Source organism: Molothrus ater, chromosome 6, assembly GCF_012460135.2.
Source record: "Molothrus ater isolate BHLD 08-10-18 breed brown headed cowbird chromosome 6, BPBGC_Mater_1.1, whole genome shotgun sequence".
Lineage (NCBI taxonomy): Eukaryota > Metazoa > Chordata > Aves > Passeriformes > Icteridae > Molothrus > Molothrus ater.
In genome coordinates, this window is record NC_050483.2 from 4,824,719 (window position 1) to 4,838,236 (window position 13,518).

A 13,518-nucleotide genomic window follows, 5' to 3' on the forward strand; every position below is an offset into this window, starting at 1 on the left:
AGATAACACTGCATTTAGGCTTTTATTTAACTTGAGGGTACTGTAAAAGCAAAACCAGTTCACTTTTATGACATTTGCCCTACTGTATGTTAGTGGGAGAGGTAGGGATTTTTCAGAGACATTGCAGGCAATGTCACAAGATGTGCACCCCAAAAGCTTAGTGGTGCTGCCAGCAAGCACATGTAATTTCTGTCAGACTCAACAATCTACATTTAATTACCTTCAACTGCAAGATGTAAAATATTGCACCAGGGTTCTTCCATGACCTTATAAAAATGACACTGTTCACAGAGGTCACAGTTCTGCACTGCCTCCTGATGATTTTTACAAATGTGTTGAACTGCTGAAGTGTCTCAGAGCCTGGGAGTCTCAAAGCTCCCCTCTGGATGGTTCTGGGACCAGGGTGTGATGTTTTACACCAAACCTTCCAGGAACCTCCCAGTGAACGCTGCTGGGGAGTCCTGATCTCCCAGTACTAGTGTCCAGAACAAATTCTAGTTCCAGCTACTATGTATAATGCACTTCTTTTTGGCTTTTCTTTTTATTTAATGAGGTGACAAAGAATAGTTGGGGATGTATGTTCAGATGCTTTTGGAAAAGACCATCCCAGTGCTTTAGGAACTACTGGCTTTAGAGGCTTGGTCTGTGTTTTCACATCATCTCTCTGCTTATCTGTGTTAGTGTTATTGCACCTTCACAGTATCAAAAAGAAGTATTGGTTTTATTGTGCTTCTTTTCAAACCAGTACAGTTAAAAACAACCAATCTTAGAGAAGTTGGTTATATAAAAATACACATGTAACAACTCACATTATACAGTAAAAAATAAAGCACCTATGTGGAAAGCTTCCCCCTTTTTTGGAAGGAGAGCTATCTTTAGAGTTACAGGTATATATACACACAAACCCAGAAGTTCAGCCACCAGGATCTGTCCTCTTAGTGGCAGAGGAGACAGAAGGCCCAGAGGGGTGATATGTCTCATTCCTTCTCCATCACAGAGCTGCTGCCATTCACACTGCGTGAACAAGAGTAGGGCTGGGGTGAAGTGTGAAAAGCAGGAGATAAATTATGCTCCATGTGGCACAACTCCTGCCAGGAAGCAGCAAGGCCAAGGGCCCACAAACAGTTGTACATTACCCTGTTGTGGAAGGAGCTGCTGCCAGGCTGGACTCTGCACGCCTGCCTGGGAATGCCAGGGTCAGGGACAAGGGACCTGTGCCTTTGCACATTGGAGCAGGAGCCAGGGGGCTGCTGGACACTCCTGCAGCAGCACTGACCCAACACAGCAACTGTGTGGAGATAAAGCTGGTATCAAACTCTTCTCTGGGCAGGAGGCTCAAAGGGTCACCTCGAAACTGTTACATGCTATTAGAAAAGACAACTAAATAACTTAAGTCTGATTAAACATTAGGGTTCTAATCCTAGGTGCATTTCACTATGGTAAAAGTGGGTATTTGAAGAAAATACTTGGCTATTAAAGATCTTTGCAATGTTTTTAGAAGTGCCTTTTCCATCCCAGGCTCTAACCTATTCAGTAAAGTTACCTTCTTAATTTTTTCAAAAATAAAACTCTAGTAACTAAAGATTGTATTTAACCATGTGAAAGGAGTAGAAAAGCTATTTCTATGTGGTTTCTGAGGTAATAAGCTGGCACGTTAAAAATAATATTAATGCAAGTCATTCAGTTGTGAGTGTCCCTTGCCCATCTTCCCTCCAGGAGGGGATGGTCACGGAGATTTCAGTAAGGTGGAGAAAAGATGTGTGACACACTGGTTGGCACACTGTATCATAGCTCATCATGGTTTCTCGTGAGGTCTTCCCCATAATTAGTAGCTTGACTTCCAACAAACATGTTCCAGTTGTCTAGAACTTCCTCTTTTGTTAGTTTTTGATCCTGGCAGAAGAAAAAAAAAAAAACAAACCTCTGTAAGAATAGTTTCTGAACTAAGTCTAAGACACACCAGCACAGACTTGCAAGAGCCCTGGGAAACAGTCAGATCTTCATAGCAGCAGACTGCAGCTTCCACAATCATTTGTAGCTGTCACAGTGAGTGAAATTTGGGCCTCAGTGGAAGACAGAAGTCCAACAGGCTTCAGGTAGGTGAAACTGCTAACTGAAAGTTCTTTGTAATGCCAAGCTGGTGCACAGTTTTGTGGTTTGGTTCATCTTCCTGACTGTAAAAACAAAAATCCTCGGGTGCACTTTGTGGAAAGTGGCTGCTTATGTTAGCAGTTTCTGTGTTCAGAGCATTTTGGCTTTCAGGTTCCTCATATACTGTCCCTCATCAGAGCCAGTGTTTAAGTGAAAGGTTGCTTGAATATAGAACTGAGAGTGGTTTTGCTACCCCTACATTTGAGTACAAGGGGTATCTAAATGTAACTGTATTTTCCTCTTTTAGTCTATATTAACATAGAAAAGTAGTGACCACTCTTAAAGGAAAAAGAGTATTTTTTGCTGTGTTAAAACAGTGACAGTTTCTCATCTCACCTAATGAAAGCCAGGGGACCTTCTAGAGCTGATAAACTGTATTGTAACACTTTGTAATTCTAACACTACCAACTGAAATTGGCATGGAAACATTAATCCACTAGCAAGTCTAGCCTCTAAAGAAAAGTCTAGCCTCTTTAATCCATTAGCAAGTCTAGCCTCTAAAGAAAAGTTATTAGGAATAAATTCTTGCAAGCTGGTATTAAAAAAAAAAACCCACAAGACCCTATATAACTTCTTTAAAAACAACACTGGAGCACCACATACCTTGTCTACATCAGATTCATAGACTAAGTGCCTGGCTTCAGCTAGTGCATGGTCATAGTCCTGGGGGAGGATCCAGTGCTGGATCTCATCTTTGTCCATCTTTCCATCCTTGTTGAGATCACGAAAATCTGAAAACTGCTCACGCTCTGTAATCACCCAGTCGGGCTCTGGTCCACCCTCTTCATTTGCAAACATATCAGCTGAAGAGGAAATGAGGGTCTTACTTGAGTCCTATTTACTTTGCAAATTAAGCACAAAATAAAGATATTTGCACAGTGTTCCTCAGAGGGGACTGAACTGTTCATTCTCTGCACAGTGTCTCAGTACAGAAAAGGAAATGTGGGGTGTAGATAGAGTAGCTGTATCTTCTCAGGCCTGTTTCTTCACTGCCCATTCTCACAGCACCCTGTAGCATACCTGTGCACTTCTGGTGGGGCTAACAGGAGAGCTAACATGTTCAAAGGCCATCATCTGAATTTTAGAATGAACAAAATCCTCTAAGGATCTATGGATGAACAGCAGTCTTAAGCTTTAGTGCTAGGCTTGGTCACATGGGGAGAAAGGAACTCAGCCATTTTATCTTGTCCCTGCCAGCAAATGTCTTTGTGGATAAGATCAGACTCCAGCCAGCAGAGTGATTACAGGAAAAAAAGGCACAGGGGGGATTTAGGCAAACAAAAATTGCTAAATGGAACCTGCATGCATTTGTACTGCTTTTAGAGAAGTCTTGTGTGAGAGACATTCAGCTTAGGAGATCAGTTCTCTTTTAACCATGCAGTGCTGCAGCACATTCCAGCAGATACCACTCTTCCAGGAAAGAGCTGTAGTCAGGAGTCATGGTGCACTGTGTGAGGAGCCACAGGCACAGTGCACTTGTCACAGACTGGGACCTGGGGAGGGAGCAGTGTTTGTGACAGGATGCAGAGGTTACACACCCCAGCTGCTCTGCACATCACTCCTGTGCTGCATTTTGGGAGCTTTGGTAGGACCACACCACAGCGGCAGCTGCTTTCTGCATAAACACAGCAGAGCAGCAGTGATTATTAAAACCAATGTTCTTTACATCACAGGGCTTTCCAAATCATGAGTGGTGTGTCTACATCATCCTTCTGGTCACTGTGGCCAATCCTTTCTTACTCATCTTACTCCTCAAGCCTTCCACTTCTCTATTTAGAATTAAAGCCTACTCCTCTCTCCAGTGCCTTTTGGATTTGGTTTTCAAGGACCCTCATGGATGGTGTGAGGGTCAGAGGCTGGCTGGTGTCTGTGGGAAACACAAATGCTGAATTCCAAGGCAGGAATAACCCCCCCTGACCCTGCAGTGTGAGTGTGTACACTGGGCTGAGGCTCTCCCTTGTCACTGTCCCCAGCGTCCCTGAAATACTCGGTTACCTGCCCATGCACAGTGAGAATTTAGTTCTCTCTGCTCAACATCTTTATAGGTATTTTGTTCCACTGCTTGTGTAAATCTAAACCAAATTTTGCAAAAGACAAAATGGGAGCAAAGAAGGGAAAGGAGGGTGGGATCATTCTATAAGGTCCAACAAATCTCCCCAACAAATACTCCATCTAGAGACTGAAATTTTTGGACTTCTTTTGTTGCTCCTTATAAACTAGCAAAGAAGAGATTTAGTTTACTGTTCTTAATCCCAACTTCATAAAATTTAAAAAAATTACTTCTGAAAAAGGAAAGTAGGAATATTTTAAGCATAGTTTTCTCAACTCAGGAAGAAAACTTCAGACAACACATTCACTTTCTTTTTTCATTTTTTAAAGTGCAAATTATATTGTTTATTTGAAGCAACTGACATGTCCTGTCAATTTGATTTTTATCATCCTTGCCAATGTGGGGTGATCGTGACTAGAACATTCTATGTTCCTATCTATAGAAGACAAGAAAAACCAGCATTCACATGGTAACAAATGTTGACAATTACCTTATAATTATATGTAGGTAATGTCACTGAATGAACTGAAATTACTGTGGAAATTATGCTGCTCTGTTATTTCAGTCATAGATGAATAGCATTCACTTTCTGGGCTAAATATAATTTACAAGGAACAGAACCCCCTGCCATTAATTAGTGTGTGTATATTGTTCCTGATTCTATGTGAAGTGATCTTTATAGCACCACTAGAAACAGAAAGCTTCATCCAACTTTGCACTAATGCCTTCTTAGTGCTACTTTTTGGATTTAAAACTGATCAAAATAGAATGGTACATCAGACAGAGTATGGGCTTTACTTACTAATTAAGCTAGGAAAAAAAATCCTAGTAGGAACAAGGTGAACTTTCCCTTTTTGCAATGGTTGATTCCAGGTGTTTTGGACACTTGAGAACCATCCAAAACCATTTATTTGGGAAAAGACTAATTCATTTTCTGATCCTCCTGCATTTTTAAACAATGCCTTCAAACAGCAGTTAACATGGTGCAATATACAAAGATTATCCCTGCCATGAAAAATATTATTCCAGGTTCTCTTCTTTTGTTCTCATATAACTCTTAGCTGAGTTAAATAAGAACAAGAGAGAATTTTGTGTTGTGAAGCATGAGGAATTCTTCCTGGTCATGTTGCTGTCTACCTAAAATGAAATTAAACTTTCTGTGTTGGATGGTTGGTATAAAATAGTTGAACTGTTTGCTCTGGGTTGCTAATGCTGCTGCTAATTTGAGAGAAGATGGAAAAAATGGACTGGAGATTATATAAGAAACAAGTAACAACACTTACCAATGTACTCATCTTGATCCACAAAACCATCCTCGTTTTTGTCTATGTCTTCTAAGGTTTCCTGGAAAACAATTTTTGCATGAAAGTCATCAAGAAAAAACTGAGAGCTCTGATTACCTGCCTTTGATAATTTAATGTTCTGAGGCCTTCTGACCTGCCCCTGTACACAAGTGAATGTAGTCTCACTAAATCCAGTGGGACTGTTGTTTTACACAATGAATATAAAAATATCCTTTCACGTTGAAAAAATTCCCTGTATGAATGAACTGCTTATGTTAGGGGCAGATACCAGCTTGCATGAAACACTCAGCTGCTGCATGTCAGCACACCCTCCTTTTATTTTGGTTTAAGTCTGTGCCCCAAGATTGTTTCTTGATTCCATTTAGGAGCTGTCTAAGTGCACTCAGACAGTGCAAACTCCAAACCAAGTGAGTACCATGAAAGGCACCCCTTTCTGCTCCCCACTTAGCTATTATGTGTGTGTCCCTTTCTAAACCCTGCCTGGAAAGGTGAGAGAAGCCTTCAAAGTTCACCCATAAAAGTGGAAACAGTGGCATAGATTTTGCTTTGCTTACTAAGACAACAATGTTTTTCATGTGCTCAAACTCCTCTGGGTGCAGGAAAGCAGTGAACTCCTCACGAGTGGCAGCCAAGTCTCCATCCAGATCTGCACTTTTGAATCGTCTTTCATCTCTGGGCAGCATTTTCTTAAAACTGTGCTGATCACTTGCATCTTGAATTCTTCTGGGTTTTCTGCAGACAAATCAAGATGATCTCAGAGGTCTTTTCATTTAAAACATACTAGCAAAACAAAGCTGTTTGAGTCTAGAAATAAAAAGGTTTATTGCCAGAATAGCTGTTGTTCTAAATGGAAATTGTCTTCCCCATGAGGTTTTAAATTCAGGGGTCAAATACTTGGTTTGATTTTTAAAGGTGACAGTAGTAGGAGGTAGATTTCTGAGCAAGCCTTCTGTTACAATCCAGAATAATGGATTTTGCAGTATTCCCTCACAGAATTTTTTATCTGCCTTTACAAGTACGACTGTGGCAGTATTTGGGGTAGACTTCATTCACAGAAGTTTTCTTCATCTTTAGGAATCAGTATGATCCACACAACTTTTCAGTTTCAAGAAGAGCAAACCAAGGAAATGTGGTTTCAGAAGGTGACAGACTGACTGAAATTATCTCAGTGCTATGCCTCTGCTACAGGGAACCTAACAATTATTTTCAGTTTAAAACAAAGGCATTTTCTCAGAGTGTTCACTGGCATAAAAGGAATGGTATTTGATATCATTTTTAAAATAGGATCATTAAACTGACTTTAAAAATGAAAAATACTCATAACAATTTTACAATTCACATGTTGGGAGACAAACACAGGCGAAAAAGACTGGGTCAGGAATTACAGATGGGAATTTTAAGTATTCATTAACACAAGCCCACAATGCTGCTCTCCAAATCTGGGGGCTTAGAGGGAGCAAAGACAAAGAGCTGAGAAGGGTTCCAGGGATAATTCTGCAGGGACTGTGTGTCAAATATTTCCTTTCACAAATTAAACTCCATTTAAATGTAAGGTAGACTTTGGAATTATTACTGCTACAGGAAGCTTGCTCTAGAAACTGCCTCTGTGGTAGGTAAATATTGTTTTCTCATTTCCAGTAAGTATAAATGGTCAATTAATACTGATTTGTTGCTCTGTCAGTATTGCCCTTTAGCTTAAGTGATCTCTTCTCCTCCTCTTCCTTCATTAACTTATAAAAGCAAAGGGAACGTGGAGGGGGGTGGGGAGAATTCAGGTATATTTTTTAATAAATGTTTATTTTGCCTGATTTGTTAAGGATTTTCATTTGCTGTTGATCACAGTCTGAAGCATGTTGTTCTGCAAGAATGATTTTAATCAATAACTTTGCTGTAGCTTAGATACAGGCTACATTTTTAACATCTAGACTTCGGATTTTAGAGACTAAATTCACAAATACAGTTAATTAGACAATATATTATTTTTTAATTAAAATACCTTTTTTAATGCTAAAAAATAATATATTTCTAACTGGAGGAGACTTTAATTCAGCTGTGTCAGTATATTTAATGATACCTCTCCAAAACCTTCTGTGTGCTGGTGACCCATGTGCAAAGGGCTGCAATAAATAACTAAAAAGTGCTTTTGACCTCTGAGCATCCATAAAATTTAATGTGAGCTTCAAGAGTCCTAAATGTGACAACAACCTCCAGTTGTCTGCAAGGCAAGAAATCATATTTTATAATCTCAAAAATCCTTGATCATACAATCTGTTCTCTTACCTAGATAATAACCATATGTGGCTTGTTTGTATTCTTCCCAGGCAATTTTATCATCCTTGTTTAGATCATAGTCTTTCCAAACTTTGGCCACATTTTCATAGATGTAGCGTTTCTGCACTCGTTTGATCCAGGTTTTTAATTCCTCTGTTGTGATATAGCCATCTTTGTCATCATCTATTCTATCCACAATCTTCCTGTAAAAAGAGATCAGCATCTTTAAAACCCAACTGCACGTCAGGCCAATTTTAGTAATCTTTATCTGGCCCTGATTTTCCACAAAAACAGAGTGCCCCAAACTCCTAAAGCTGTCCTACTGGTTAAGGCTTTCCTGCATTTTACACATCATCTAAAGGAATGTGTCTCTATTTGTTATTCAGCATTGCTATGAATAACTCAAAGGAAACTTGCACAACCAAAATCAGTGAGCAGAGAATACCTGGCTTTCTTTTTCTTAGGTTGTGCCTCCTGTCTTAGGGGCATCTGTTTTTCACTGCCTACAGGGAGTAGCTGTGCTGGCTCAGAGCAGGAGACACCTGTGGTGGTGTTCACAGAAGTCCCAGGATGAGGGAAGAGATGAGAAACTTGACTCCATGTTTCAGAAGGCTGATTTATTATTTTATGATATATTAAAAAGAAAATTATCTATTTTATGATATATTAAAAGAAAATGATATATTAAAACTATACTAAAAGAATAGAAGAAAGGATTTCATCTGAAGGCTATCAAGGAAAAGAATGGTGGACCTGCAATTGGTCATCAAATAGAAACAACTCACATGGACCAATCAAAGATGCACCTGTTGCATTCCACAGCAGCAGATAATAATTGTTTTTCTTTTCCTCTGAGGCCTCTCAGCAGGAAAAATCCTAGCAAAGGGATTTTTCAGAAAATATGTCTGTGACAGACACCAACTTCACTTCAGGACAAAGCCTGAACTCAAACTTGCTGGTGGCAAGCAGGGCAAAAATCCAGGATTTGGTGGACACCTCCAGTTTCTCCTTTGGCTTTCCAGCAGGCTGACATCAGGGTAAAGTGAGTATATGAGTGTGTAATGCTGGGGATGTACACCAGGTACAGTCTCCCCTTGCATGCCTGTCCCTCCACTTGTTTCTTTTCTTTGATTCCCAGTACAAACCAGTACTGCTGGTGTTGCCAGGAATGCCTGTTACTCACTAAAGCAGTATCAGTTCTGCAGCAGGTCTCCATCCATTGCTGGCAGCTGGGCTATAAACCTCTGTCCAGTGTAAAGCTGCCAGCACTGTTGAAATCAGCAGGAGTGAAACATTCTGCACACAGCTGCTGTTCAAAAAAAAAAAAAAAAAAGGACAATGCTCTCTCTACCATTTATGTTCTCTGCAATAATCTCTCTGCAATTGATGAACTCCACCATTTTGGGGCTGAGCTTGTAAAACTGCCTTCTGTGCCTGCTCTTGGAGTTGAGCACATGCCCCTTGGCTGTCTGGCACATCCAGGCTGGCTTTGGGCACATCAGCACCATGAGGTGCAGGGGCAGCCTGTCTGCAGTGCCTCATCTGTGCCTCAGCCAGTGGCCAGCTCATGCCATGCCTATGGAATACTGTCGTGCCATTGGAATGCAGGGGGAAGAGCAGAAGCTGACTTGTCTAAATCCTGACTTGACACTCAACAGGTGAGCTCCCTAAACCTCAGGGAAAAAGATGTGCACTTCTAAACATTCTTTTCAATTCCACATCTTGGTTCTCCACAAAGAAACCACATTTGGCCAATTGGAACTGCCCAAGTAGTGAAGCAATGTCTGCCCAAGCCTTTGTTACAAAAGTGGTTGCTGAAATATCAGCAGCAATCTTGTGTGAGTCTGATAGTATCAGACTGATTTTATGAACATGTTGTTTGAGTGATGGGGCAAAAAAGGGGCTGCTGAATTTCCTTTCTGAATTGGTGAAGTGTGGATGAACTGACTAGAAAATCTTTTCTCTTCTGTATTCATCAGTTGCCAGTGGTCCCTTTCCCTGCATGATGGACTCTATTTGTCACCAGATTTTCCCCACAATGGTTTAATTTCATTTGTTTAACTGGTACTTCTTTCTACTGTTAAGGTAGTAACTGATTATGCTGGTAGCTCCTGGCAATGTGTAACATGAAAGAAGTCAGGTACACATTTTCTGTGTACCAGAAAATGTTTCATGTCTTCTCCTTTTCACCTGTTTTTATAGGTCCATTGCATCCATGTGCACTATTCCACCCCACTTCTCAGCTGAAGCTGGGGACAATAAAACAGTCTTGGGGACAATAAAACAAGTCTATAGGCTCCCAAAGGCACAGGTAAGAAGCTGTTGTGTAGACTTCACTTTTTAATGTTATTATTGGGATGACCAATGTGCTGCCACATTTCCTAAGCAAGGTAAAATGCCTTATAAATACAGCAGCATGCACTCTGGCTAGAGCAGCAGACTGTATGTTTCTGTTTTCTCCCAGAAATCATTTAAAAATAGCTTTTAATTAAATCTGCCTTCTTCCTAAGAGCAGTCACTTGCTGAGAAGTGACTCTGTTTGTAACCTACTACAGAAGTTGCCCATAACAAAAATGGGGAGAAGGGGTTAAGCATGTGACTATTAAACCACAAGATGTTTTTTTAATCCTCTCTTTACCTCCCAGTGTGCCGCTATCCAAAATTCACAAATGATACCAAGGCTGGGGAATGCTGGAAGTTGTGAAACTTTCCCAGAAGTCCCCCAGGAGCCGCATCCCTGATGCTGAGATGCACAGTGCTCACCCTCAACGTGTCCTCAGAGGGCCACTTCAGCCACCTCCATTTAAAAGGTAATTATTGACTGTGGCTGTACTTTACCTTGCCTGTGTCACCCCTCCAAAGGGTAATCAGTGAGATCAGTGGAAGTTAAAACTTCTTCCCTTGCTTTACAATTTGTAAAAATTGTTTAAAAACACCTGTATTGTTAAATCATATCCCTGACTGAATTATCTGTACCAATAAGTGCAGACCAATATTAGGAGGGCACGTCCATTCTGGTGACACAAGTGATGAGAATCTAGGTCATAGCCATGTATGCTGAGAGCATGGTTTCTTTTGCTCCTTCCTGAAACAATGAGGATGGAGTCAATCAGTTCTGGTAATCACTTCATCTGTTTACTCACTGTGAGACATGTAAATAGCAGTGACAGCTTTGGGAAGGATCAAGAGTGAGATTGCAGTGCTACTGCTTATGGTAGGACTAGACAGAAAATTAGCAAGTGCAACTCCCTGTGGAAGAGAAGGCAGGGGGGATCTAAGTGAGAACATGCAGGGTATTTTAAGCAATCTTCTTTGTGGTAACTACATTAAAGGATCTTTCTTTAACTCCTATTAAATTTAGTTCTGCTTAGTGACCTGGCTTCCTGTGGGTGTAAAGGAGGGAGAAGCAGTAAAGTAAGGCATGGTCCCTGCCCTTTGCATGGAAGTAACAGCAGCTGAAACACTGTGAGCAAAGAAGGCACGAGTGGGAAGATGCTTGAAGTGCACTTGCAAGCGTGGCTGTAGAGAAGGAATGGTTTAAACTCGATTAACACCGCTGTGGTTTGGGCAGGTGTCCCAGAGGCAGGGAGCAGCAGCAGCAAAGCCTCCAGCAGCAGGTCCAGCACAGCAGCTCCCTCTGAGAGCCTTATTCCTGTGGGGCTAGCAGGAGGGCAGCAGGGAGGAACACCAAAGCCATGGACTGCTGGCTGCTCCTTTGCAAACCAGCGGGGTGGGAGAGAAGTCACAACCCAGAGGTTCAACCTGCAGCCACTCTGGAGAACAGGGTCCCACTCTGGGGTTCAGGGCACCACTCTGGGGTACAGAGCATCACTCTGGGGTACAGAGCACCACTCTGGGGTTCAGGGCACCACTCTGAGGTACAGAGCATCACTCTGGGGTTCAGGGCACCACTCTGGAGTACAGGGTTCCACTCTGGGGTACAGAGCATCAGACTGGGGCTCAGGGCACTACTCTGGAAAACAGGGTCCCACAGTGGGGTAAAGAGCATCACACTGGGGTTCAGGGCATCACTCTGGGGTGCAGAGAATCACAGTGGGGTACAGGGTCCCACTCTGGGGTACAGAGAATCACAGTGGGGTACAGGGTCCCACTCTGGGGTGCAGAGAATCACAGTGGGGTTCAGGGCACTACTCTGGAGTACAAGGTCCCACTCTGGAGTACAGAGCATCACAACGGGGTTCAGGGCACCACTCTGGAGGGTCCTACACTGCGGTTCAGGGCACCGTTCTGGGGTACAGAGCCCCGCTGTCCCCTCGGACACTCAGGCAGCCCCAGGCCGCCTCCTCCGCCCCGGGCCCGGCTCGGGCCCTCCCCCTGCCACGTCTCCCGCCCGGGCCGGGCGCTCACCCCAGGCGCTCCCGGCTCTCCTCCGGGCTGAGCTGGTCGAAGCTCCGCGCCTCCTCCTTGCCCAGGAAGGCCTCGTGGTCGTACTGGAAGCCGGGCCGGTCCTCATGCTGCGCGGCTCCGGCCCGGGCCCGCTCCTGCCGCGCCGTGGGCTTGCCCAGCGCGCCCGCCGCCAGCAGCAGCAGCAGCAGCGCGGGCAGCGCCCTCAGCGCCCCGCCGCCCGCCATGCCCCGCCGGCCCGGCTCGCACCCCGCTCCGCTCCGCCGCCCGCCACCGCCCCGCCCCGGCCCGCTCCGCCCCCGGCCCGGCCTTTGGCAGCGCGCCCTGCCCGGCTGCGCCACGTCCGCACAGGGGCCGGCGGCGGGGCCGGGCAGAGCGGAGGGACCGCGGGCAGAGCCCGGCGGGCGGAGCGGAGGGGCCACGGGCAGAGCCCGGCGGGCGGAGCGGAGGGGCCGCGGGCAGAGCCCCGGGCGGGCGGAGCGGAGGGGCCGCGGGCAGAGCCGGGCGGGCGGAGCGGAGGGGCCGCGGGCAGAGAGAGCCCCGGCAGGCGGAGCGGAGGGGCCGCTCCATCGCCGGAGCGCCCCGAGCCCAGCCTGACAAACACCGCGGCAGCTCCAAACAGCGGCTCTGGGCTGTCCCGCCGCTGCTGCTCGCTCGTTCAGAGCGCCGGCTTGATGATGGTTGCTGCTGTCATCCTAAATCGTTTGGGAAAAGACAAAAAGTGTGATTGGAACACAAACAAACAAACCCCTGCGCGCTGTCTTGAGTGCTGATACCCTAAAAGTGCGAGGGGAAAGCATCGCAGTGGGGCTCAGGGCACTACTCTGGGGTACAGAGCATCACAGTGGGGCTCAGGGCACTACTTTGGGGTACACAGCATCACAGTGGGGTTCAGGTCAGGGCACTACTTTGGGGTACAGGGTCCCACACTGGGGTTCAAGGCACCACTCTGGGGCACAGAAAAGGTTGCCAGCACTCTTACAAAGGATGATTGTCGTGGTGGGGTCACTGTCACTATAAGGGAACTGCACTTGTGATCCTGAAAATGTGGGAGATGGGAAGCTCAAACCATATAGCAAAAGAAAAAGTTTTTGTTTGTTTTGCCTGAAGTGAAATTTATTTTGTTGACAGTTGTGAAAGTCTCTAGACAGAGGAAATTGATTCCTTCTCCCAGTATGATCCTTTTTCCTATGTTACACAGTAGTTCACAACTCCAGAAACAGCAGAGTGCAGAGAAGATTGTCATTGTGTGCAGCACACTGCAGGGTAATGACCCTGTTGCTAAGGGGTCCTGTGGTGAGCTGTGCTCCACCACCAAGGCTGGTCCATCCATTGTTACTTTTCCAAATTGCAATAACTGGTTTGTCAGCCCAGCCC

At 44.4% G+C, this 13,518-nt stretch overlaps 1 protein-coding gene across 1 annotated transcript; it reads right to left on the reverse strand.

The window, feature by feature from the left end:
* Window positions 1–702: 702 nt before the first annotated feature.
* RCN1 (reticulocalbin 1) lies at window positions 703–12,368 on the reverse strand. Its single transcript, XM_036385116.2, is given in 7 exon segments — window positions 703–1,893; window positions 2,755–2,954; window positions 5,485–5,545; window positions 6,060–6,220; window positions 6,223–6,237; window positions 7,786–7,979; window positions 12,145–12,368. Coding segments are annotated over 7 exon segments (963 nt in total). The 3' UTR covers window positions 703–1,785.
* Window positions 12,369–13,518: the final 1,150 nt, after the last annotated feature.